Raw genomic sequence first — 25,215 nt, 5'->3', positions numbered from 1 at the left:
ATAAAACAATCACTTAATTATTAATTGAATTTAGAAAGATTTATTTCAAATTGTGACATCATTTTACAAAACTACTAAGCAATTTCATTTGACTTTGAAAAATCATTGAATGCAGAATCATATGCACCGATTTAATTTCATGACCGAAGTTTGACGGTCAAAACAAATTATCTTATTTGTCTCGTATAGAAATATAAAGAATGTCGTAAAAACTTTCACATGTGTTCACAGTCCTACACAACACATATGATATTGTTCCTCGTGAAGTTTTATATAGCATTCTGTAAGATAAAATAACGTCATGAGCGTAATTCAAGATATGTACCTGGGAGTAAGGACGTGTATTGAGATTTCAACAGTAAACACTCAATATTTTTTAAATTGGATAAATTATTATCAAGTGTGGGCCTAAGTCCATTTTTTTTACAATCATACTAGATTATGGACACTTTATTGAGATATTCAAAATGGTGTGTACTTTTGTTGATCTATTATCGATAAGGAATGAGAAAACGAATGAGATGTCATACATTACATAAAGATGGGATGGTTGAAGTTGAACGGCCTCCGGGGTGTATTGGTATTGTGTGATAAGAAAACAAAATATGTTATGAAATCGAGAATGATCAATTATATTAGGAGTTTTTTGAATGGATTAAAAAAATTAAATGAATTATATCAATTTCAGTCGAAGAACTATAATATCATCGATGATATGATATCTATCTGAACACATATACCTTACAAACTAACATTATGTTGTTATAGTCAACTTAACAGCTGTATTGTTTTTACTTTATATATAAACACATACTTTTGTAACGCTACCTGTACTTATTTAATTTACATCCCACATCCATACAAATGTATCATTCATTATTGAGTTAAATTAGCATCGTTATGCAGATTGATAACCGTTCACATATATAAATTATAAGCATTAATAGTTAAAACTTATATTAACTATGCGTGAGACATTACACAATTTTATTAATAAACAAATAATCAAGAACGATATAATTACATGTTGTATAAAAATATTCTTAATAGTAACACATGTCTCACACAAGATATTAGAGCATCTCCAACCATATAGAATCCTTACCTAAAAATCATTAATACATACTATAAATAAAAAATATAGAGACGATGTAAAAAAAATTCATATCCAATGGTACATTTTCCTTATTTATAAATATAGCCAGCCTCTTGCTCTTATAAATATTTGCTTAACCACTACAAACTTGTAGGAAATCTATAAAAAAAATTATAATTATTTATTACCATATTGAAGTAATATATTCTATTTATAAGTACACAAAATTTTAATAACATACTATTTTTAAAATATATCTAACCAACATAGTCAATACCGTCGAAATACAATGTATTACAGGTTCAACAAATTTTACATATTGTCCTACATGTTCAATTTAGCCAACCAATTATATCCAACACCATTAGAGATGCTCTTATGGTAGACTGGTAGTTAGTTGTTAGTTATAACGATTTGAAGCAGTTGTTTTAACTAACTGATTGAGTTACCATCCGATTAAATTCGGTAGTTCCGAATAAAATTATCCGGTGAATATATATTTCAATTTTTGTTTTGTATTATATACTCGAGAAAGAAGTTTTTTCAAAATTAACTTTTTATACCAAAAAGCTATTTCAAAAAATTAATTACCAAACACCAATATTAAATATTTTATTTGGTCAAATTTTTAATTTGATAATTTTTTTTTTTTTTGATAAAAAAACTAACTTGGAAACAAAACCATTATAATTTTTAAGTAGCTTTTGAGCCGAACCAGCCATTGACGGCCCATCAAAAGAATTTAAGCTTTGAAAGCCCATTCTCTTTGGCAAACCCCTTCCCAACTCTTTCCCGCCAAAAGTATAACAACGACAAAACATATAAAGCCCTAATTTCTCGAATCGAGGCGCTAACAAGCATCCAATTAACATTGAAATGGGTTCAATTGAAACCGAAGATCTTCAATTAGGTCAAAATGATGAGAATGATCTACAGGTGCGTGTGCTCACTTCACGTTTCATTTTGTATATACAATTGTATCGAGTTAATAGCTATTTTTTTAATTGATATAGAGACTCGTGTAATTTGAATGTAGCATGTGCATATTTAATTTCTGTAGAAATTTGTGATTTGAATTTGTGTTTTTTTATTCGATTTAGCCGTTTTTTGTACTCCACAAAGCATCGTCTCGGAGAATTGAAAGGAAGTCAGCTGGTAAAGCGAGGAGACGGATTGATTTATCGTCATCGGTGCACGACAATTTGGAGAAATCTGTCACTGGTGAAGCTGATGGACTAGAGAAACTGCGAAATGAAGCGTTTGATTGCGTTTGGTCTAAAACCGAGTCCATCATTAAGGTGCCTTTTTCGCTTCACACTCACACGCTAAAGCAGGCAGCTCTGCTGCAAGTGAACTTTTACTTTAGGTCTCTCGTGGAATTTAGTTTTGTTTTGGCTGCTATAATTTTTAAAGATGTGTGTGTGTGTGTGTGTGTGTGTGTGTGTTTGTGAGTTACGGTAGAAATATGGAGTTAGAGAAGTATGTAACCTCCTTTTTTTTGAATGTAATGTGAAATAATTGTATTAGGTTTTGCTTCACAAACACACACACACAAAGGCAGGCAGCTCCGCTGGAAGTAAACTTGTAATTAGGTCCACTCATGGAGTTTAGCTTAATTTTCGTTAATATTTAACAATGTGCGTTTGTGGTAGATATAAAGATTTATAGAAATATGCAGAAAAAGCATTTTTAAAAGGGTCTTTCTAATGTGTGCCCAAGGGCACACAATAAGCACTAAAACCAAGTCCGTAATTAAGGTGTCTTTTTCGCTTCACACACACACGCACTAAAGCAGGCAGCTCTGCTGCAAGTGAACTTTTACTTTAGGTTCACTCATGGAATTTAGTTTCATTTTCGTTGTTATAATATTTAACAATGTGCGTGCATGGTAGATATATAGATTTATAGAAGTATGTTGATCAGAAGAAGCATTTGTTCTTAACTTCCTGTTTTCTGGATGTATTATAAAAAATATTTGTACTAGGTTACATGCTCGGGATTGAGATATACACCTGGTTAGTGTGATTTATTTTACAAGAACTCAGTAATTTTCTGGCTGTTGTAGGATGTTTTGAGGAATATTAATCTAGATGTATTTAATGAGATCGATAGATGGGTTTATGAATCATTTGATGCAATTACTTCTCGTGGGAAGCCTGAATTTGCCAAAGTGACATGCTCATTCCCCATTTTTACTGATGCTACATCCAAGCAACTGCCCTGTGGTCTAGTGTTAACCAGTAAGTTCCATTCAAGCCCTTTAAACATTGTTATACTTTAACTTTTTTCTAATTTACCTTCTTGCTTTTATTGATTATCAAAATCTAATCGATACAAATTCTTAGGGAATATGGAAGTTGTAGATGATCTACTAACCTTTGCGGATCTTGGACATCATTTAAGGTCTCATAGATGCCATGTGGCTAACCTTTCATCATGTGATTTTTCTCCAAAGAGTGGGATTAGTGGTTCAATTAAAAGTTTGTTGAGAAAGTTTCTGAAGGTTACTCTAGATGTAAGAATAATCACTAACTTTTTAAAATATATATGGAAATACATATTCATGTCAAGTTGTATGACTTTGTGCACTGTTGTATATATATGCAGTTTGCGCATTTACATATTTTTATACATGTTTAAATAGGTTGCTGATATATCAGCCCTGGCATCATGGTATGCTGAACACGATAATGATGGAAATCCTGTGGTTGTAATCATAGAAGATCTCGAGAGGTGCTGTGGCACTGTTCTATCTGATTTCATCCTAATGTTAAGGTGTGTCTGACCTATTCAATAATTCTCATTCACACACCTAGGCACCTAGGTGACAGGTCAACAAAAAGAGAAGATTGATTTGATGAATCATACATGCACTCTTGAAGTTTAGATGCTATAATAGACAACTGACATATTTTACCCTTAATCCTAGTTAATGTATTCGCAATTTACAACAATGTGGATGAATAAGAAACAATGTGACACAAATCATTAATTTTTTTTTTCTGTAATGGAAGATTGAGGCTGTCAGTACTCAGTAGACTTTCACATTCAGTCACTAATCTAATAATGTTCTATGAGTAATTATCGTTTACAATACCAAATTGAGTCACTATCTTTTAATAGTGTATGATTAATCATTGTTTACATGACTTTCACATCCAGCACTAATATTTTGACCCAGAGTCACATTCTGGTTTTAAATTTATTGTGCAATTTCCCTACGTGCAAAATACTGATCCAACTATTCTTCGTGTTAGGTGACATACCATGGACTGTGTACATAAAACATGTTATTGATTTCATTTACTTGTTCATCTTAATTTCAGTTATGTGCATCATTTTCAGTATGCACGATTTCACGTAACCAGTAAATAGACATGATAGACATTATCATTCTTCATACACATCATGCAATCAACCCTACTAAAACTTAAGTTTTTTTTATGCTAACCAGCGAATGGATAGTTAAGCTTCCGATTCTTTTGATTCTGGGAGTTGCAACAACTATTGATGCCCCAAGACATGTGCTTTCTTCAAATGCTCTTCAGTGTGTTTCTCCTCATAAGTTCATACTGAGATCTCCACCTGAGAAATTGGATTCAATCATTGATGCTGTTCTCGTTAAACAATACTCTGGCTTTAATGTTGGCCACAAGGTTGCAACTTTCCTAAGAAACTGCTTCTTAAGACAGGATGGAACACTTTCATCAATTGTTCGAGCATTGAAGGTAAGTATTTTTACTTTGTGTAACTGCTAATTGGTCTATTATTTGTTGTTAATGCATGACACCATGACAGATCTTATAAAAATGCCACTTTTAATTTATACTTCTGATATGGATAATAATTTTAATATTTTATATTGAACATTTTCAGATGTCAGTTATCCACCATTTTTCGATGGAGCCCTTAAGCTTCATACTGAAAGGTTTACTTGACCAAAATGACGGACAGGTGAGAATTTCTTCTTTCCTAGTGTATTTCTTGAATATTTTTTGTTTGTGATTTTTCTTTCATACTATTTATAGTTTTTTACTTTAAGAAAATTTTAACACGAGGCATGTTTATTAGTTTTCTCTTCTTAGATTTTGCTCTTATGCCCATAAAAAGCCCTATTATTCCCCCATCCACTAATTCTTTGCCATTTTGTCACGGCAATGGCCATCAGTAGCTTATAAACCTGCATGTGCAAGGCAGCCACAAAATTTGTAAAAGTCTGTAATGCTTTTGTATAAATATGTGTATGTAATTCTCCTTGATTAGAAACAAGTAGACCTTATTCATTAATATGCCATCTATTCGAGTAGAAATTAGAATCAATCATCTCCTGCAAAGAAAAAGAATGCAAGAAGTTTTATGTTTATCAATAAATTGCAGGTACCATTCAGCTGGAAACATGAAACATTACCAAAGGCGATGCTTAGTCAAGCTTTCAATCTTCCTTCTTACCTAGGGTATTCAAATTAAATATTATATCTTTATCTGCAACTGCTCCGTGTCTTTTAGATTAGATATCGTAGTAATAATCTCGATGTTTTATTTAATTACAGGAACAAACTTGGTGAACCAAATGGTGAAATTTTAGAACAAGGCTTGTCACAACTGAAAATATCACATAAGTTATGGAGCTCTGTACTTTTGGTGAGACCTCAAACTTTTGGATTTTCTGTAATGTAATACAAGTTTAGTCATCTATCTTCGAGAAAATCCTCTCAAAGAAACACATTGATTCTCGTTGAAACGTAGACTAAAGTAGTAATGCTGTAATGTTATATTGTCTTTAGTTATTTAGACTTTAGAGATTGAGTTGATTTCACAGTTAAACGCAGAAATAATACGCTTGTGATAGCTTAAACCAGAGATATTGGCAGTCCATAGAAAGTTTTAAATCAAAATTTGGTTAGAGGTCGGACTACTTTTAATTAGTCCCTACACAAAATGTACTTCTCAGAAGCATTTATTAATGAATCAAATATTTAGTTTGTATCCACTGATGGTCAACCCTTTCTTTTTATATTTGGTTTAATTAGTATTCCATGTTTTTTCATATTTAAATACAGCCAGTTAAGGCTAGGGTTGTAAATTATCTTCCCATAATAAGAGCTCTTCCTCCCAAAAATCTCAAATGAACTAAAAATAGTTGTATACCCATTTTTAACGGCAAACTTTATAACAATGTGTACATGCATTTGACATTCATCTACTAAACCCTGCTCAGGTACACCGAGTTGTCTAAAGTTCGATCCTATGTACCCCTCAAAAGTTATAACTTAATTGGGACACTATGTTTGATTTTTGCCTTAAAAGATGGGCGTCTTGTGGTCCAACTTTTAATAACAAATTGGATATTTAGAGCGAGGGGAAGTGTTAAAGTATAAGTCTTATTAGTGGCCTTCTCCTCGCACCTTAAGGTTTTGAAAGAGTTGGTAATTTAACAGTTTCTCTTCCGTGAAAAAGGTAAGCATCTTCTAAACCTCTAAATTAAGTGGACATGCAACACCTTTGAAAAGAATCTGTTCTTTGACAAAGTAACTTTTGCTGCAGTGTTTGTATGAAGCTGGAAAGTATCATAAAATCAGCTTGTTAGACTTGTACTGTGAGGCACTTGATCCAAACTTATGGGAAACTAGAGCTTCTGGTGTTCATTCAGTATTAGATAACAACTTAAAAGTGCCTTCAAACAATCAAATAGTGGTAGGGGAGCAGAATAACTTGCACATGGGTGGCTTCATTTGTCGAGCAATACGCAAGGTGAGGTATGTGATAGATGTTTGCTTTTTTATTAATCATCAGAACCGTTTATGTTGCGCCAGTGTTCTGTATCAATTCTAAATTTCTACCTACTGATGCAAATTATATCAGCGAAGAGTCATCTAAGTGAGATGTTTGTGAAGATGATGGCTCAATTTGGCACCTTTTTGAAATCTTGGTTGTTTCATTGACTCATTGGCGGACTATTATCATAAATACTTTTGATTCTAAAATGTGTGTGCACGTGCAAATTTGTATAAATTTATGTGCACGCAAGTTTTTATTATTCAAATTTCGCTATGCCACTTTTGATTGAGGCATGCATTTTAGAAGTATCCGAGTCTGTGCATGAATATCTTAGGACTTTCATGTTTAACTATGTTGTTATATTGAAGTTAATGTACAGTCTGTATACCTAGGCAATTTGACATTTTCATCTATTATTTTCAAAAAAATGTGCCATGTCCTCTTATTCTGAGGCTGTTCAGCTCATTGTTGAAATAATATAAATGTCCCCAGTAAAGGTAATAAAAAGTGAAATGTCTGTAGATCATATGATTTTTTGATATTATAAATGTGTGTTTGTCGGAATAAATTTGAGTGTCTTTAAGCCGTACATATGAAATAATGGAAGTACACATGCAAGGCCCAACAGGTTTCATAAGATATGTGTATTTATGCTTCGTGCGTATGTGCATGTTTGTAATTAATCCCTTTGGTCATGTGATGAATGGGAAACTAGAGCTTCCTAAAAAAACTCTATGATATGTTTTTATTTATATTAAAGATGCATTGACTTGCAGATTAAACAAGGTGTGGTGTTGCTTAGATTCATTTCATGTTACCCTTGACATGTCCATAACTGGTGGAATTTATTGAAAGGTTTTTTAGTACATTTTTTTCATAAGAGACGTGGATCACGCAAGTAAAAAAAGATTTAGTACCTGGAAATTGCAAGAGTTGATTGTATGGATTCTCACTTGTTAGTGGAGAACATGCCATTGACCCATTGTTGCTGTATTTATTCTGCTTCAAAGCTTGTTCCTGGATGTAGCTCTTTAATATGGATGTATACATATATGATATGGATGCTGAATCTATGTTCAAACAGGGATTTGTCTCCAGTAGCATTGTGCCAGTTGCTTGTGAGCTGGGAAGCAATTAGCAAGGGTGTCAGTGAGGTACTATCTTGTCTAGTATCTTTTTCTATATGATACCTTCATAGAACTTTCGGTGAAATACTTATATTCCCTCCTCAAGGATGGTGTCAGAGATACTTTTGAAATATGATTTATTTTATGTTTAGTGTTCTTATGGACTGTCTAGCATATGGAAAACAATTAGGTCTAATTCAGTAAAAAAGAAAGAAAAAAAATTGTAAACGTGGAACGTTTCCTTAAAAAAAGGAGATATCGGCGAGTGAGACTGCACGAAGAAAGGGAGAAGAGAAAGGTGATATTCTAGAGTAGTAGATTTGAAGTTAGAGGAAAAAATAGATGTCAAGGCAATTTCACAAAATCAGCACATCACTTAAATCACAGCAACAATTAAGTCTGTTCTTATTTGAATTCAAATATAGCTTTAGTTTAGGGTCTGTTTTGATTCTGTAATTACACCAGTTTATTTCACATATACTAGCTCCTGTAATAGTGCCCGTAATTATTCATGTACTCTGCTATATATTGTACAAACTATACATCAATGAGAGATAAGGAAATACAATTTCTACATGGTATCAGCCTAGGTCTAGGATCATCTCTCTCTCTTTCTCTCTCTACCTCCCTCCCTCTCCCATCATCTCTTTACTTTTCTATCATGGCTTCTGCATTTTCTTCACATGTTTCTTTCCCTTCTGAAAACACAGCTCAGTTCACCAAACTAACTGAAACAAATTACTTAATTTGGCTGAGACAAATCAAGCCCTACCTTCATGGTGCCAAATTTTGGGGATATGTTGATGACTCTATACCAGAACCTTCTCGCACCATAATGACTGCTGCTATCGACACTGCACCAGCAAAAGAAATTCCCAACCCAAAATATGAGGAATGGTTCTTTGTAGATCAGCAAATAGTCAGTCTCATCACTACTTCTTTGTCTGAAAGTGTCTCCCAGCTCACAATTGGCTTTGATACCTCAAAAGAAATTTGGGACTGCCTAGCCAGCCACTTCTCTCAGCGTTCTGCCGCTAGTGCATCTAGCCTCAAGCTTCAATTACTTGAGCTCAACAAAGGCTCACAATCAATTGATGACTATCTTCGCCATGCTAAGTCACTTGCTGACCAGTTAGCAGCTATTAAAAAGCCAGTCTCTGATGAAGATTTAGTACTTGCAACACTACATGGACTTGGACCAGACTACCTCATGCTTCGAACGGCCCTCTCGCAACACTCTTCTCTTCCCAATTTTACTGAGCTACGCGCTCGAATATTAGCCTTTGATGCCCAACAACGTCACCAAGATCAAGGGATAACAACTGCTTTGTTTCATGGAACTAATGCCCGTCGCGAAAATCAAGCTCAGAATAGCCGCAATAATAATTCAAATGGTCGAAATTTCAACAGGTCCAAGCGATATTATTCAGGGCGCAACTTTTGAATACAACAAAAGGGCAATTTCTCATCACCGCAATTCCATCAACAACAATTATCTACATTTAGACCCTACGCTTCTCCGAGTTGGGCTCCTCATCCTCAACCATCCAGTGGAATACTCGGTTCGGCTCCAACTTGGTGTTCTAATTGTCACAAAAACCAGCACGGACAACAACAATGCCCCCATAGGTTCACAGGCCCAACCACTTTTGCACCCTTCGCAGGAGCTCATTTTGCTGCTGATCCAAATTGGTACCCGGATACTGGAGCGACCCATCATATGACCGCCATGCCTGTCAACAATCCAGAAGAGTATAGTGGTCCTCATAATGTTTATATGGGTAATGGGAACTCAATGTCTGTTTCCCATACTGGTAACCTACCAATATCCTTGGGATCTTCTCATTTTACATTACAAAATGTCTTTCACATTACTTCTATTCGTAAAAATTTGTTATCTGTTGCTCGTTTTACAAAAGATAATCAAGTCTTCTTTCCTTTTGCCCCTAATTTTTATCAAATATATTGCTTACAATCTGGCCGTCTCTTATTTCAGGGCCCTTGTAAAGATGGGTTATAACCGCTTAAGTTATCTCACACATCTTCCAGTCCACAAGCCCTCACTGCTATACACTCTTCCATTTGGCACAATCGTCTTGGCCATCCCCCATCTGATGTCTTGTCACGTTTAAGTCCAAGTATTGGTTCTAAAATTTCTTTTCGTAGTTTTTGTCATGAATGTGCTCTTAGCAAGTCCCATAAATTACCTTTTGAATACAATAAATCTTATGTTGATTCACCTTTTTATGTTGTTCATAGTGATGTATGGTATTCATCTACCTCTTCCACTCGTGGATTTAAGTATTATGTTCTTTTCACCGATGAATTTTCTCGCTATACATGGATATATCCAATGCATCGGAAAAATGAAGTACTCTCTCACTTTAAGAAATTAGTTGCAAAAATTCAAAATCTCTTTGGCATCACCATTAAATTTCTCCAAAGTGACGATGGAAATGAATATGTTAATCATGAATTCACCAAATATTGCAACTCTTTGGGAATTCAACAATGATTCTCATGTCCTCACACACCTGAACAAAATATTAGCAGAAAGAAAGCATCGTCATATTGCAACCATGGCCCGTAACCTTCTACTTACTTCTGGTGCTCCACACAAGCTTTGGATGGAAGCTGTTCTTACATCCGTCTATCTTATTAATCTTCTTCCTACCTCTATCTTAAATTGGGATTCTCCACATCATCGTCTATACGGGAGTCATCCTTCATATACTTTCCTTCGAGTCTTTGGGTGTTCTTGTTTTTCGTATCTTGGTCCTTATGTCTCTGATAAATTTTCTAGTCGAAGTATAGAATGTGTCTTCTTGGGATACAGTCCTCAACATAAGGGTTATAGATGCCTTGACCCTAGAACTGGTCGTGTCTATGTGTCTAGGCATGTTATTTTTAACGAAACTTCTTTTCCCTACAAAAACATGCAGGTACAGGCACCTCGTCCTTTGGAATTTGCTCTTTTACCAGGCCCATCCTCTTTTCTAAGGATATCAGAAGGATCAGCAAACCCTGGGCACATTAATCCATCTACAAAGTCTCATTTCAACAATAATGAAGTGTTTCAATCCTCTGATAAGACATCATCACTACCATCTTCCAATTCAACAACACCAAATCAGGCCCCAACTTCCATAAATCCACCACCTATCCTCACCTATCAGCGTCGCAATAGAGTTAATCCAGATTCAATTCCAGAATCAGTGACGACTGAACCTGACCCAACAACAGAGGCTTCAACAGCCCGTATTCCACCTGCTCAACATCCGATGATAACTCGTTCCAAAGATGGCACACTTCTGCAGAGTAAACGTCATGAAACAACAGTAAAACATCCTCTTCCTCAAGCTCTCTTAAGTGCCATTGAAAATTCTGAACCAACATGCTATTCAGAGGCTTAAGCATGAAATTTGGCGCAATGCTATGACAGAGGAAATCAATGCACTATTGAAGAATCAAACTTGGACTCTTGTGCCTCCATCACCATCTCACAACACAATCGGATGCAAATGGGTATTCCGCACCAAGCGAAATTCGGACGGCACAATCGAGAGACATAAAACTCGGCTTGTTGCCAAAGGATTTCATCAGCAGCAACAAGGCATTGATTACGAAGAAACGTTCAGTCCTGTGATCAAACCTGCCACAATAAGGACAGTCCTCAGTCTTGCTGTTTCTCAGAAATGGGCGCTTCGACAACTAGATGTCAAAAATGCATTCTTACATGGATTTTTAAAAGAAGATGTTTATATGGCACAACCCCTTGGATTTGTCGATCCATCTAGACCACATTATGTCTGTAAACTTCACAAATCACTCTACGGTCTCAAACAGGCTCCTCGTGCCTGGTTTCGCTGTATGACATCTTTTCTCAAAGCAGCTGGTTTTGTTCAAAGTTTAGCTGATCCCTCACTTTTTATTTTTCGTCATAACAACCATACAATCTACTTCCTGCTATATGTTGATGACATTCTGATCACGGGCAGCATTGATAAACTTCTAGACCAGTTCATTCATGTACTTAGTCGTGATTTTGACATCAAAGATCTAGGACCTTTGCATTATTTTCTTGGGTTACAAGTAACTTCTCAGGATGACGGAGTTCATATTGGCCAACTTAAATATGCTCATGATCTTCTAGTAAAGCACGACATGCTTTTCTCTAAACCAGTCACTACTCCCATGTCGGCAAAAAGAACTCTTAGTTCTGATGATGGCAACATACTTGCCAATCCTACTGCCTTTAGGGCACTTGTTGGTTCCTTGCAATACTTGACGATAACTCGTCCTGATATTTCCTATGCCGTTAACTCAATTTCGCAGTACATGAGTCAGCCACGCACCTCTCATTTACTTGCTGCGAAGCGCATACTTCGATACATCAAGGGCACTCTTCATCATGGCATGTTCTTTAGTCCCCAATGCCAACCCACATACATTAGTGCCTATTATGGCGCAGATTGGGCAGGCTGTCCTGAAACTCGCAGATCAACCACTGGATATCTTTGTTATATTGGCACTAATTTGGTCTCCAGGTGTTCCAAAAAGCAGCCTACAATTGCTCGGTCAAGCGTCGAATCTGAATATAGAGCCCTTTCACATGCTAGTGCAGAAACCACGTGGTTAGCTTTCTTACTGCATGAGCTTGGAGTTAAGCCACAATTTCCTATCCTTCTTCATTGTGATAATTTAAGTGCAACATACATGGCCTCTAACCCGGTATTTCATGCCCGTACCAAACACATTGAACTAGACTACCATTTTGTACGCGAGAAAGTTGCTCTTCGTAGTCATTGTGTGTGCTATATTCCATCTATCGATCAACCCGCTGACCTACTTACCAAGCCTCTCCACAAGCGCAGACATTTTCTTCTTACTCACAAACTTGTCCGTCAAGGATCGTCCAGTTTGCGGGGGGATGTTAAGGCAATTCCACAAAATCAGCACATCACTTAAATCACAGCAACAATTAAGTCTGTTCTTATTTGAATTCAAATATAGCTTTAGTTTAGGGTCTGTTTTGATTCTGTAATTACACCAGTTTATTTCACATATACTAGCTCCTGTGCCCGTAATTATTCATGTACTCTGCTATATATTGTACAAACTATACATCAATGAGAGATAAGGAAATACAATTCCTACAATAGATGCTATTTAGACGCTTCATTTCAAATGACACATTTTTTTAGATATTAGCATTTAGTTGCAATATGCATCAAGTAACATCTGCTGATTTTATGGTTTCGGCAAACTAAGCCTAGATATTTATTGATGCTTCCACATACGTCTTTTTAAAGTTAAAAGTAAGAACATAGTGGTGTTTGTGTCGTGTGGACCAAGCATGAGAATAATTAATCAATACAGATGGTCACGTGAATGCTAGGGATATGCTTAATATCCAATTCTTCAGGTGTATGTATGTGCCTGTCCGTGCCATTCTCCTTGATGTTGCTGTTTTTTCAGGTTGAATTTTCTTATATTAGTTATGCTTACTTTAATGAAAAACACTGATGTTGATGATCTGTATTATTTGAACAATGGCATGTCCTAGATCGAGGAGAAAGTGAAAGAACTAAAGTGCCTGTCAGAAATTGATGATAGCAAGAACGCAAACCAAGAATTGACCAACATATCCAGGTAATCTTGTACTTTTGATTGTGTCAAGGACTTGAGGTCTTACTGTCGTAGTATTTTTGACCACTTTTTATACGTTTGTAACATTTTGAAGCCAGTCCACAAAGATCGGATTATTTTATATATATCCAAATTTTGAACCCAAACAAATTGATGCAAATTAAGGCAGAAGGATACAATTAACTTGAAATGATGTTATGGATAGTGAAAAGTGAATTCGCAACCAGGATGCAGTAAATAGCATGCATAATATATAATCATCTTGCTATAAAGTTATTACAAATTTTTCTCGTTTATTTACGAGCAATAAAATTAAACAAAAAGAAGAATCTCCTATCAAATTTCATCGTTCTCCTGTAGAAGAAAAAGGAAACAATTAGAGCCTCCCAAAAATATAAATGATTACTTCTCTCTACATATTTTACCTTTTATCTCTTCCACTAATGGGTCTAATAAAAATATTTATTTTCACTTTTTTGAAGTGGGGTACCTGCGAATTGTTAAAATTATGCAGATATTCTTTTATAAGCTTCCACTGGTCTCTTTTTAACTACTTCCATATGTTTAATTTCTGCACAACAAAATAAGATTGATTTTAAATAATTATAGTACAATATGAGCAAAGTTAAGTAATCATATGTAATTATAAGGACTTGTAAAGTAATATATATATTTTGTGTCACTTTCTCAAGGATCTTGATATTACAGGAGGCGTGCAACTCGAACCTATAATAATACCGAGAGAGATGAACAAGTGTTATGTGAGAAAGCTGCTGCCTTGATAGGTTCCATGGTTAGGTAAATATCCACTTTCAGGCATTATCATTTTTCTGTAAACTGGAGGTCTGTTGAGCAGGGCCAACACATTCTTTTTTCGTTAATAATGTTTCCTTCCTGTTTGGATGTATGTGACTGTTGCATTTTAGCACCTTCAGTTATGTCTTGCGTTGTTGAGTTTTGTTTTTCAACTTCAATCTGCAAAGTAAACTATTTGTCAGATGATTACTCTTTCAATTCCTAATGTATTGGGCAAAGCCACTAAATAGATTGAATATCATTCAACACTCCCCATACTCAAAAAACCCAATGTAGGTAAAAGAGTGCATCAACAAAGATGGCAATTATAAGCGTGGATTTTCGAAAGCACCTAATACTGGAATTTGAAACCCCTGAGTAAAACAAGCTCTATTACCATGTTAGATGACTACTTCTTAAATTTTAAGGCCCTGGCCTCTTGGGAGGATCCATTTAATGGATCCTGTATCATTAACAGTTTAACACTATTACACTGGTTGCTATCATTTGTTCTAATAAAAATAATAATAATAATAATAATAATAATAATAATAATAATAATAATAATAATAATATAATAATAATAGTAGCCGCGGAGTTCTAATTTTGACATTGGGGGGGGGTCCTGTTGAAGGTCACTTCATTCTGAAATCAGTTTATGGAGCTACTTTTGTTTCATGCCATTCAACATGTGATTCTTTGTCCCTAATTTTCTTCATTTACCAGGGATTATATGCAGCCTATGGAGTGGATACCATTTCACGAGATTCTCTGCTTCAAGAATGTTGATAAACTTCAGTCGGTAAGTTTTAACTTTGTCTATTCAGTTGGATATTTTTTAAATGATAGAAAAAGAATAAGCATTAGGTTCGGATGGTTTATATGACCACAAAGATCTTGAGAAATTTTATACTTCAAAAAATATAGGAGAAAGTTCACAGTTTAATTTACCAACTAAAAAGTGAAGTCCTTGGATAATCTAGCATAGTCGTGTCGAAGCTACTAAACTGATACTTCTACGTGTGGTGTGGTTCTCACGAATGTTGAACCTTTTTGCGCTATGATTACTATACTCTCTGAAGAGTTGGAATCAGTTCCGACATGGAAGACATGATGATTTCTTACTAGGATACACAAGCACTGCTTTGAGTTTTAACTTTTTGATAGCAACTTTACTGGCAAACAAGTGAACAGACAAGAAATATCCAAATGAAGAGCAAAACTGTATGGTTATGTCTTGCAGTTTCAAAAATTTTAGGATTATGGCCAATTGTCGCATGCTTACTCTCTGATATCCGCATATGATACACATGGATGCTTTTAATTATCTTTGAAGTTTACTGACAATCATGATGTTACTGAAAACTGATATATTATGCTCATCTCTGATTGAAATAGAACCTTATGGGAGATCCTAGAAGAAGAATTCAAGCTGATCTTCTTGAGTCATACAAGTTTCTCAAATGTAGTTGTTGCAGAATAAGTTGCAACACCCCACTGCCATCCATGCATGACACGTCAATTATGTAAGATTAATTGTGTTTCTACTATGTGATGTTTTTAATTGAAATAAAATATATGGTAATTATGTTACTTCCAATATAAGTCACTTTCTTCTGATCACACACAAAACATGTTGGTCTATTCAGCAAAGGCCTTCGATTTATCTGAAAATGACTTAAAAGGAGGACGTGTTACTAATCTTGGCAAGCTTATTTATACTCTAATATTGGTCAAGTCTTCTTTTATCTCCTATTAATGAGATAATGAGAACTACTATCTTGGTTGCTCTTTCCATAGAAAGAGATTGATATATAAATTTTAAGGGAATATTTTTTTAATTGAATTATCTGCCAAAAGATATGAGAGATAGAAAATAATAATGGAGAAAGAAGATTGTAATAAATGCGTAATTGATTCAGTTTCTTATTTAAGAAAATCCTGATGGTAGGTGTAATTTTTTCATTCCATCAATACCCTTGATTGATATAGTCTAAAAATTAACAATGATTCTCCGGTTATTTTTAATGTTTGGTTCTCTCTTGAGCCAAATCCTATATATATTTTTGCCAACTTCATGGGTGACTTTTATAGCAAAAGAGATGATGATAGTTACCAATAGTTTTCTGAGTGTGCCGTGATGATGTTTCTGGTACTCAAATTATGAAGTAAAGTTTGAGTTGGTAGTTTAAGGTTGTGTGCTGTTCATCTATGATAGGTATGCCCTGGCTCAAGAACAAGGTGACCTTATCAATCTTCATGACTGGTATCAATCTTTTAAAGCTATTATCTGCTCAGTTACTAAACCAAAGCAGAGACTAAAGCAGTCACCATCACCCAAGAAAAGAAAGGGTGGTGTGGAGCCTCGAGCAGTAGATGAAGCATCACTACAGTATCCTACATACAATTACTTTAGAATCATATTTTATGTTTTTTCATGCAAATGAAATTTAGGAAGATTTTTTTGGCACTACCACTTTCCTGTTAGAAGATTTCAAATTTTGTTCCACTTCATTGTCATCTGACTTTATGTGTCTCTTACAAGTCAGTGATAAGTAGCTAAAGGTAAAAAAAACCCAAAACTGCATGCTTTACTACCAGCTACTTACTAGCTATTCAGTACAAATTTGGACAAAACATAAATGTAATTGATAGAAAAGTAAATCGGTTTATCTTGTCGTTTAGCAACAATTACATTGAAGTATGGCAATTCTGTGTGGCGTCATTTATCTCAGCTATGTCATTTAATTTTTAGTATATATCTTAAAGTTATTATGGTTGAGTATGTTGCATTATGTATTGAGCACCTAGTAAAGGATGTCTATTGAATAGAGACATCAATTAAGTTATGTCTTGATGAGGATAAAGGTAGAACTGTTGGCTCCCTTGGCCTTTATGTATTCTGAGTATTGATATTTGGAATCTTTAACCATAGCTGCATAGAGCACGATTCTGCAGGGCGGTCATGGAGCTCCAAATCACAGGATTGCTAAGGATGCCTAGCAAGAGGCGGCCTGACTATGTGCAGAGAGTGGCTTTCGGACTGTAACATCAATATATCTAAATGTGTCTGATATAGAGTAGATTTCTTCGTCTTCGTCGTGAGGTGTAACCATATTTTCATTTTTGTTTTGTTGGATACAAGATAATCGTGTAAGTGTACTCTGTAGTTCAAACCATTGAGAAAAACAAAACTCTTGCTTGTTTGTTCAAATTGTAGCAGCGGCGTGCAGAGCATCATAAATTTTTTGTGAATATGCTGAATTGAAAAATGATTATACTGAGAAATGAATTTTTTTACAAAGAAAAACAAAATTGTACTTTTTGATTCTTTTGGTTTGACCAGAGATGGGGTTTGAGGTTTTGTGTATCTTTCAGGAAAAGTTTTTGCTAGAGATTTCGTAATATACTCTTTCATGCGTTAATTTTCTCAATATATCTATATAATAATTTCTTATTCCAAAACAAATTTTTTTTACACCCCATGCCCCGATACTTCGTTTATATTTAGACTTCGTCTATATTTAGAGAACCTGTCATTACTTTTATACACTAAAACGCTACATACTTTATAACATCTAACCCCCCTTTCCCAAAAATCTAGATAATCTTATTTTACTACTTTTTTAACAACTACTTTTCTTCTCAAATCACGGGTGTGTCATACCTACAGTGACAAAGTACAACAACTCCCGACAACAATCCATCAAAAATTCAAATTCAAATTTCCAACTCCCACATATAAAACTTCTTTCTTATCTATAATTCAAATTTTAGATTGTTTCTCTTGCACCCTCTACTTTTTTCTTCACATTTGCATCATACTCGATTTATATTCAAAGAATTTGTAGTACTCTTATTTTTAATTTGCGCTTTGTTAATTTTGTGTTTGCAAGTTTATGTTACAAATCTCTTATTATCCTTATACTTATTCGTTTCTTTGATTCTACATGCTTAACTTGGTACCGTTAAAGAACATACCGTTAAAGAACAAGTAACATAATTACTTATGAATTTTTAATATCTTTTGGATGTATTGTTTCAATATTAATTGATGTGTTTCCTCTTTTTACCTGTTTCATAAAAAGCTTTATCAAATTTTGTTATAGATTGCTTGCCACTTTTCACTGTTCTATCAAGTTTGCTTCTATGTTATCATTGTACAATTTGAATAAAAGTTGTGTTAATTTTGACATTAGTACAAATGAACAACACACAGAAGGGTGAATGTGTTTTACTGTTTTTGAACTTTTCTTGAATCTTTTATGGTTGAACAAAGTAAATTAAATCTTGTAGTAAAAATGTGTTCATGCAGAAATTAAGCTTGTAGAAAATAAACAACACTAATCTTCAAAACTCACTTAGTTTTATATTAAAATTAAGAATGTTTTGCTACAAAATTTCTAGGCTCTTTGTTGATAAAGAGTTTAGCTTCTTCTTGAGATAGTTACAAGATCCTCTATCTGAATTGTTACTTCTGACTAAAGGATCGGTGTTAACTTTATAACTCAGTTAACTACTAGTTTACACAGTGTACAATACGATATGCTATTAACTTTTATAAACTGTGACTTGTCATTTTTATTTATAAAAAAGTAAATCTTTCATTTCTGGCTTAGCATATCTTTAGCATCCTGTGATTATCTTGATCTTCCTTTGTCAGTTAATCTTCACCATTGATCTTGCACATTCTTCAAGCTGTTTTTTGTAGACTTGTCAATCCAGCTGTTTGGATTGTTTGTTGATTGTTAATCTTGGATATTGAACTGATATGTAATTCCGTACTTTGAGATTTTACCTCGGGATCTCCATTTGGTCTATAGATAACTTGACATCTCGATAAGTATATTGGCTCATCGAGATCTCTAATGCTCCGTAGTAAATTTGACTTGTAGAGGTCTCTAAGTTCTCTATAAGAGAATTTGGCTTGTAGAGATCTCTAGTCTTCATATCTTCACTTTGACTTGTCGATATCTCTGAGTTCTCTAATGGTTTATTGACTTATCGATAACTCAGAGTTCTCTAATCAAATTTGACTTGTCGACAACTCAGAGTTCTCTAGTGAATTTTGACTTATCGATATATCTGAGTTCTCTAGTGGAATTTGACTTATCGATAACTCAGAGTTCTCTAATGAATATTGACTTGTCGATAACTCTGAGTTCTCTAGTGAAGAAATGACTTGTCGATATCTCCAATCTCCATGTCTTCAATTTGGCTTGTCGATATCTCTGTGAGTTCTCTAGTGCCTTTCATTACTTCTCGATAAGTCTTTTGAGTTCTCGAATGACTTCTCTATGACACTAAATATGTGACTTGTAGAGATCTTGACTAAGAATGTTTTTCCTAAAACAGCTTCTTCATAATTCTTCTGAGGCATGATCTTCTTGATCTTCTTCCAGATAGAATTCTTAGGCTTGACACTGTTTATAGAAAAAAACTCTAGTCTGCTCTTTTGACATTTTTACAGACTATAAGTGTTACAAGTACAAAATACAAATTAAGATAACAATACAACTTACTTAGGGTTGACAAATTGTCTTAGTCTTGTTAAGGTACAGGCATGTCTTGCACAACAATCTCCCCCAATTTGTGAGAAGATTACTTAACACAAATTCGTGTCTGTTAACAAGACTAACCCCAATTTTAAAATAATGAAAATTTAAATTGATACACAAAGCTTGACCAAATTACAACTCTTTATACATTAGGAAATTTACAGAGTTTAATGGTTACAAGTGTCAGGTAAAGACAGTTTTTGTATCAGCTTCTTCTCTTTGTAGGTCCTTTAAGAAATCAAGAATTTCAAGTTCTTCTATAATAGGTGTCCCACTTAGAGCTTCTATAAATTCCTGTCTTGCTGCTTTTGAGTAACCTTTGCCTAGTAAATCAATCCTGAATCTTGAAAATTGACCAGCTTTAATATTGAGAAATTTTCCATCTCCGGAGATTCTGCTCATTCCTTTTGCTTTCAACTCTTCAGATCTTTTTATGTACATCTCTATTTCTTCATCATACTTCCTCCTTCTCTCTTCAGCTTCAGCTTCATCTCTTTTCTTTGTTTCCTCCCTTTCAATCAACCATTCAGCTAGAACTGATCTCCATGCCCTTGTAACGGTATCCTTGTCCTTTAGCAAACGTATCACTCTCTTAATTTATGTGGTTGAAAGAGAGTCCATTAATCTACTGCTAAGAAAGGTGACGGAACCATCTTCATAGAAAATTATGACTTCCCTAAGAAATACAATCTAAACTTTGACTATTTCCTCAGCAAGTTGTTGAAAATGGTCTTCATCTGAGATGCACCAATTTAGAGGTAAAAAGTCAGATTGCTTAAAACAGTTCCAGATGGCCCTTTCAGTGACTTCCACTTTCTTTGTAGGCTTGACTTTCTTAGGCTTTCTCCCAACAGATTTGTGCTTGAATTTTAGTGAAGGTTTGGCTAAAGTAGGGTTGTCATTTTTTTGAGATTTGTCTGGCTTGTGGTGATTGGGATTTTTAGAACAGAGTTGGCTATTTGTTTGTACAGAAACTTTGGCTTTGAGGTTTGAGGTGGTTTGATGTTTGAGATAGTTGATATTTTAGGTTGAGCTGGGGTTTGGGCTAATTGTGTTTGGATTTTTAGGGATTGGTGTGGTTCTGAGCTATCATGAGCCTTTTTAGTTATTCTCTCACTTCCCTTTTTATTCTCATCATTCTTCTTCTCCTCCTCCTGCTTCTTGTCACCACCCTTGCTGCCAGATGGCTTAATGGACTGACTTGGATTTGAGCCAGAAGGATTTTGATCATCTTCTTCTGCTCATCATCATCCAAATCATCCTTGTTGATTTGAGTTTTGGGCAAGGTGGCTTCAGGATTTCTCAGATATCTTTTCAACAACTTGATCATCTCTTCATCTTCAAAAGTCTTGTATTTCTTTGCTTTCAGTTCAGTTTCCAGAATCATGATGAGCTTCTTGTTGGCCATGACACAATGTTTAGGGATTTGGAAGTGTTTGAAGTACTTGGTGGTTGGGCAGATGTATGCAACTCCCTTTATAGGCTCTAGATAAGCTTCTGGAAATGCATCCACTAGTGTATTCTTCAGTTCATGTAGCAAGAGAGTGTCTTCATTAATCACCACTCTAACTTTGCTAATTAGAATGTCTAACTCAGATGCCCTCCTTGAGATAATATAATTGAGGGACCCCTGCATACACCTATCAACCCCAGAATCATTTATATTTACCACTATCCTCCTCTCCTGAAAATTGTCTTTGGTCACCATAATCACCCTTAAAGAATTTATTGTCATGTCAAAGGCCTTTTTATAGGTGAAGAGATTATTGTTGAGAGAAGCCCTTAGAGCTTTGAGTAGTTCATCAAATTCTCTGCTCAAACTTGGTCCTTCAGCAGCCCTAATAAGCCTCTCCATATCAATATATGCTTCTTGACTTAAGCTCTTTGTAGCACCTTGGACATGTTGAGTAGAGGATTTGGATTGTGCTAGCCTAACCTCTATCTCCCCCTTAGTCTTGTTGGCAGGCATGAGAAGGGGAGTAGGAATTTCAGGCCTTATCTGTTCTGGAAGAGATGAAAGAGGTATGTTGAGCTTGACCATGATGGCTCCCAAAGCAACAGAGTTCTGCATTTGAAGATGCTTGTAAGAGTCCACCAGGGCCTGGATATCTGTTTGTTGGCTTTTGACTAGAGAAGTTAAGGCCTGGACTTGTGCAATGAGAGAGGACTGCAATGTTGTGACTTGACCTTGTAGAGATTGGATATGTAGATTTGCTGCTGATGTGGATGCAAGTTGATGGGAGCTTGATGTAGAGACAAAAATAGATGACCCAAATGTAGCTTGCATAAATTTCTAAATCTCATCCATGACCAAAGGAGAAGGAGTGTATCTTGCAGTGTGCATCCGATCCAACTTCAACCATGTGTCATTAGATTTGGTGATATGAGTTTGAACTTGATTGTGCAAGGCAACAAATGAATCCTTGAGTTGTGTCATGCTTTTATCCACACCACTGAGAGCATATCTGGACATTTGGTCTGAGAAGTGTATGAATTGATTTTTGATCTTAGTTTGAGAGGGAATTAGTTCATCAGTCTTTTCCCTCATCATCTTCCTGATCCTGTCTTCATGATCAGTCAATTTGACTTCAAGAGTTTTACCAAAAAGGTGAAAAGCCTTGAGTTGAGCTTTGTGCACTTCTGTGACTGCATCATATACTTCTTGTGAAGTCAAGGCCTTTGCATTCCTTCCAAGGATAGTAACATACTCTTCCCTGAATCTGGCCAAGACTTGATCCATCTCCAACACAAAGTCTTGAGATAGCCATGCATCCATATTGCCATCATGTTCTTCATCATTTACAATCTTCTCCTTCTGTTTATCCACATCTTCATTGTAGGTGAGCATGATGGCCTGATAGTCCTGATTGCTCATATCAGAGGTGAGTAGATATTGAGAGATGTTTGCCAGTCCAGAAATCTGCTCCACTAAGAGATCATCTACAGATGTGGGTTGAGAGACAGATTCTTGCAGCCAGTTGGTGAGAATGTGAGGTTGTTAGGGTTGTGAGGTTGATGGATCAGAAACACCTGTGACTGAAGTCACAGTTTGACTCACAGATTGCTCTGTAGTTTTGGCTAGTTGTTGTTCCTCACTAAGTGTGGGAACCTCCAATTGAATTTGAGGTGATTTGACTGGGTTACTATCATGTACACCAATCTCAAACCCTTGTGTGTCTTGCAACACACTGGCACTTGAATGTGCTATATTTGCCTCCCCTATGACAGGATCATTGGCAATTATACTTCTAGCTTCAACTGCCAAGGCAATTTCTGCTAGAGTTGTGAGGGGGGTTGTCCCTACATGAGGAACCTCCAATTGAATTGGAGAGAATTTAGATAGCTCCCCCTCAGGAGTACTACCCTCAAACCTTTAAGTCTGTGAAAACTGTTTTGCACATGAAGGTGCATTAGAAGCATCCATGGGGTCTTCAGTAAAAACTGATGAAACCCCCATGGTTTTGATGGTGTCATCAAGGTCTACCCCAGTATGTAGTCTCTCATCATCTAAATGTGGTATCTGGGAGGTGAGCAAAACTTCTTGAGCTAAGTCACTTGATTTTTGTTGCACCTGAGAAGTGGATTCAAATGGAATTGAATAGAAGAAATATTAGTTATAAGAATTTGTTGTTCAGTTGTGAGTGTTGGCATATCCCCATGAATGAATGAGGGAGCTTCAAGAGATGTGTCCTCACAGTGTGTGCCTTCCTTATTTCTCCTACCATACACTTGAATTGCTTCTTGTGCAGGCTGTGCAGACTCACTACTGGTTGCTTTTACAACTGCATCTTGTTGGGAGGATACAGAGGAGGATAGAGTGGTCAGCTCGGTTTGCTTACTCCTTTTGGATCTTTTGACCAGAGGTGACTCTTTTTCAGGTATATCCTCACTACTCTCAGTTACTACAATCAAGGTTGCCCCCTTTCTCTTTTTTTTACTCAACTCATCCTTTTGAGAAGATGGGGTGGTTGGTTGCCTAGCTTCTAAAGATTTTGAAGAAATGGTTGCATCTTGGGAAGATCCCTGTGGGTGTTCCTGTGTTTGTACTTCCACAGGTTCAGGGATCATAGCTGTGCTAGATTGATTACTAATACTTCTCATGTCTGGCATATAATAAGGATAAGTCTTAAATTTTTCAATCATGAAATGTGTTAACTTATGACTTACTGGAACCTTATTCTTAGTAAGAAGTGATCCAAATAGAATTTTGGATTTGCTTATAATTGCCAATTAGTGTCATGTTTACACCTTCTAGCATATGTATGTCATTTACTTTATAATTTAAAACTGACATAATAAATCTAGGCAGAAAGATCTCCTTACCTATTGATTCCAATGACATTGTTAACCTGGTGCTCAGCTCCTCCAATATGTAGTATCCTATATTTATCTGTTTGTTGTGAGCCATGGAGTAGACCAGCTTCTGGACAACACTGGATATGTTGTCAAATCCTGATTTCCTGCAAGTGAATGCCCTTATTACAGAATTAAATAGGAATGACCATTCCCTCCTCAGATATTTCTTGTTCATGATGGCCATATTAATCCTCTCAGAATAATTTATGAAGTCCATGAACTCATGCAGCTCATCCTGAGTAGGAGCCTCCACCAGATTGTCAGCAGGAATGCCCAAAACCTTGTTGACATCATCCTCAAGAAACTCCACTTGTTGTCCCTTAATTGTGCAGTTTATCACTATAGTTGCGGCTTGATTCTCATGCACAACTGTCCTAGTTGTTGCTGTCTTCCAGAAATTACCTAACACATCTAAATACAACACAGGATTAGCAGTTAGAGCACCTACAAAGTAGGTCTCAGAAAGAAACTTAACAAAGCACTGAAAAATTTCAGGTGCTTGATTTGCATCCCGAAATACAAGAAAGTTGGTTTCCTTGGGGAAAAAGGGTTCAAGATTGTTGGCCGCCATTGATATGAGTATGAAGTTTAGTGGGTAAAAGAGATTTGTGAGAAAGAAGGGAAAACTAGAGAGAAATCGGTTTTGGATTAAAAGCTAGGTCACTTAAGATCTCGAAAGTTGTAAGTAAGTGTATATATCGAAAAGTCTGGGTATTTATAGTAAAAGCCAATGACTTGTCGAGAACTCAAAAATAGATGTTTGGAATTTACCTATCGAGAAGTCATTTTTAAGAATTGAAATACATATCGAGAAGTCAATTTAAATTACTCTTATAGAGAACTAAAAATTGACTTA

The 25,215-nt window shown here is 35.5% G+C and overlaps 1 protein-coding gene across 1 annotated transcript; it reads left to right on the top strand.

Moving 5' to 3' along the window:
* The first annotated feature begins 1,844 nt into the window (after positions 1-1,844).
* On the top strand, positions 1,845-17,659 carry LOC141689114 (origin of replication complex subunit 3). Its single transcript, XM_074493292.1, has 17 exons — positions 1,845-2,032; positions 2,197-2,394; positions 3,162-3,336; positions 3,442-3,611; positions 3,741-3,871; positions 4,551-4,824; positions 4,973-5,050; positions 5,474-5,550; positions 5,647-5,737; positions 6,641-6,852; positions 7,959-8,028; positions 13,568-13,653; positions 14,359-14,448; positions 15,172-15,247; positions 15,844-15,971; positions 16,664-16,837; positions 17,389-17,659. The coding sequence occupies exons 1-17, from the start codon at positions 1,973-1,975 to the stop codon at positions 17,492-17,494; spliced, it is 2,196 nt and encodes a 731-aa protein (XP_074349393.1). The 5' UTR covers positions 1,845-1,972; the 3' UTR covers positions 17,495-17,659.
* The last annotated feature ends 7,556 nt before the right edge of the window (positions 17,660-25,215 follow it).

The sequence above is a fragment of the Apium graveolens genome, chromosome 10, assembly GCF_009905375.1.
Source record: "Apium graveolens cultivar Ventura chromosome 10, ASM990537v1, whole genome shotgun sequence".
NCBI classification, from domain to species: Eukaryota; Viridiplantae; Streptophyta; class Magnoliopsida; order Apiales; family Apiaceae; genus Apium; species Apium graveolens.
Note: the sequence above shows the minus strand (reverse complement) of the source record. Positions and strands in the feature narration are given on the sequence as shown.

Coding starts and splice junctions, on each gene's coding strand:
- LOC141689114 (XM_074493292.1), top strand. CDS start 1,973: ATGGGTTCAATTGAAACCGAAGATCTTCAATTAGGTCAAAATGATGAG. Junction 5,551..5,646: donor AATCTTCCTTCTTACCTAGG/GTATTCAAATTA, acceptor ATTTAATTACAG/GAACAAACTTGGTGAACCAA. Junction 15,248..15,843: donor ATGTTGATAAACTTCAGTCG/GTAAGTTTTAAC, acceptor TGATTGAAATAG/AACCTTATGGGAGATCCTAG.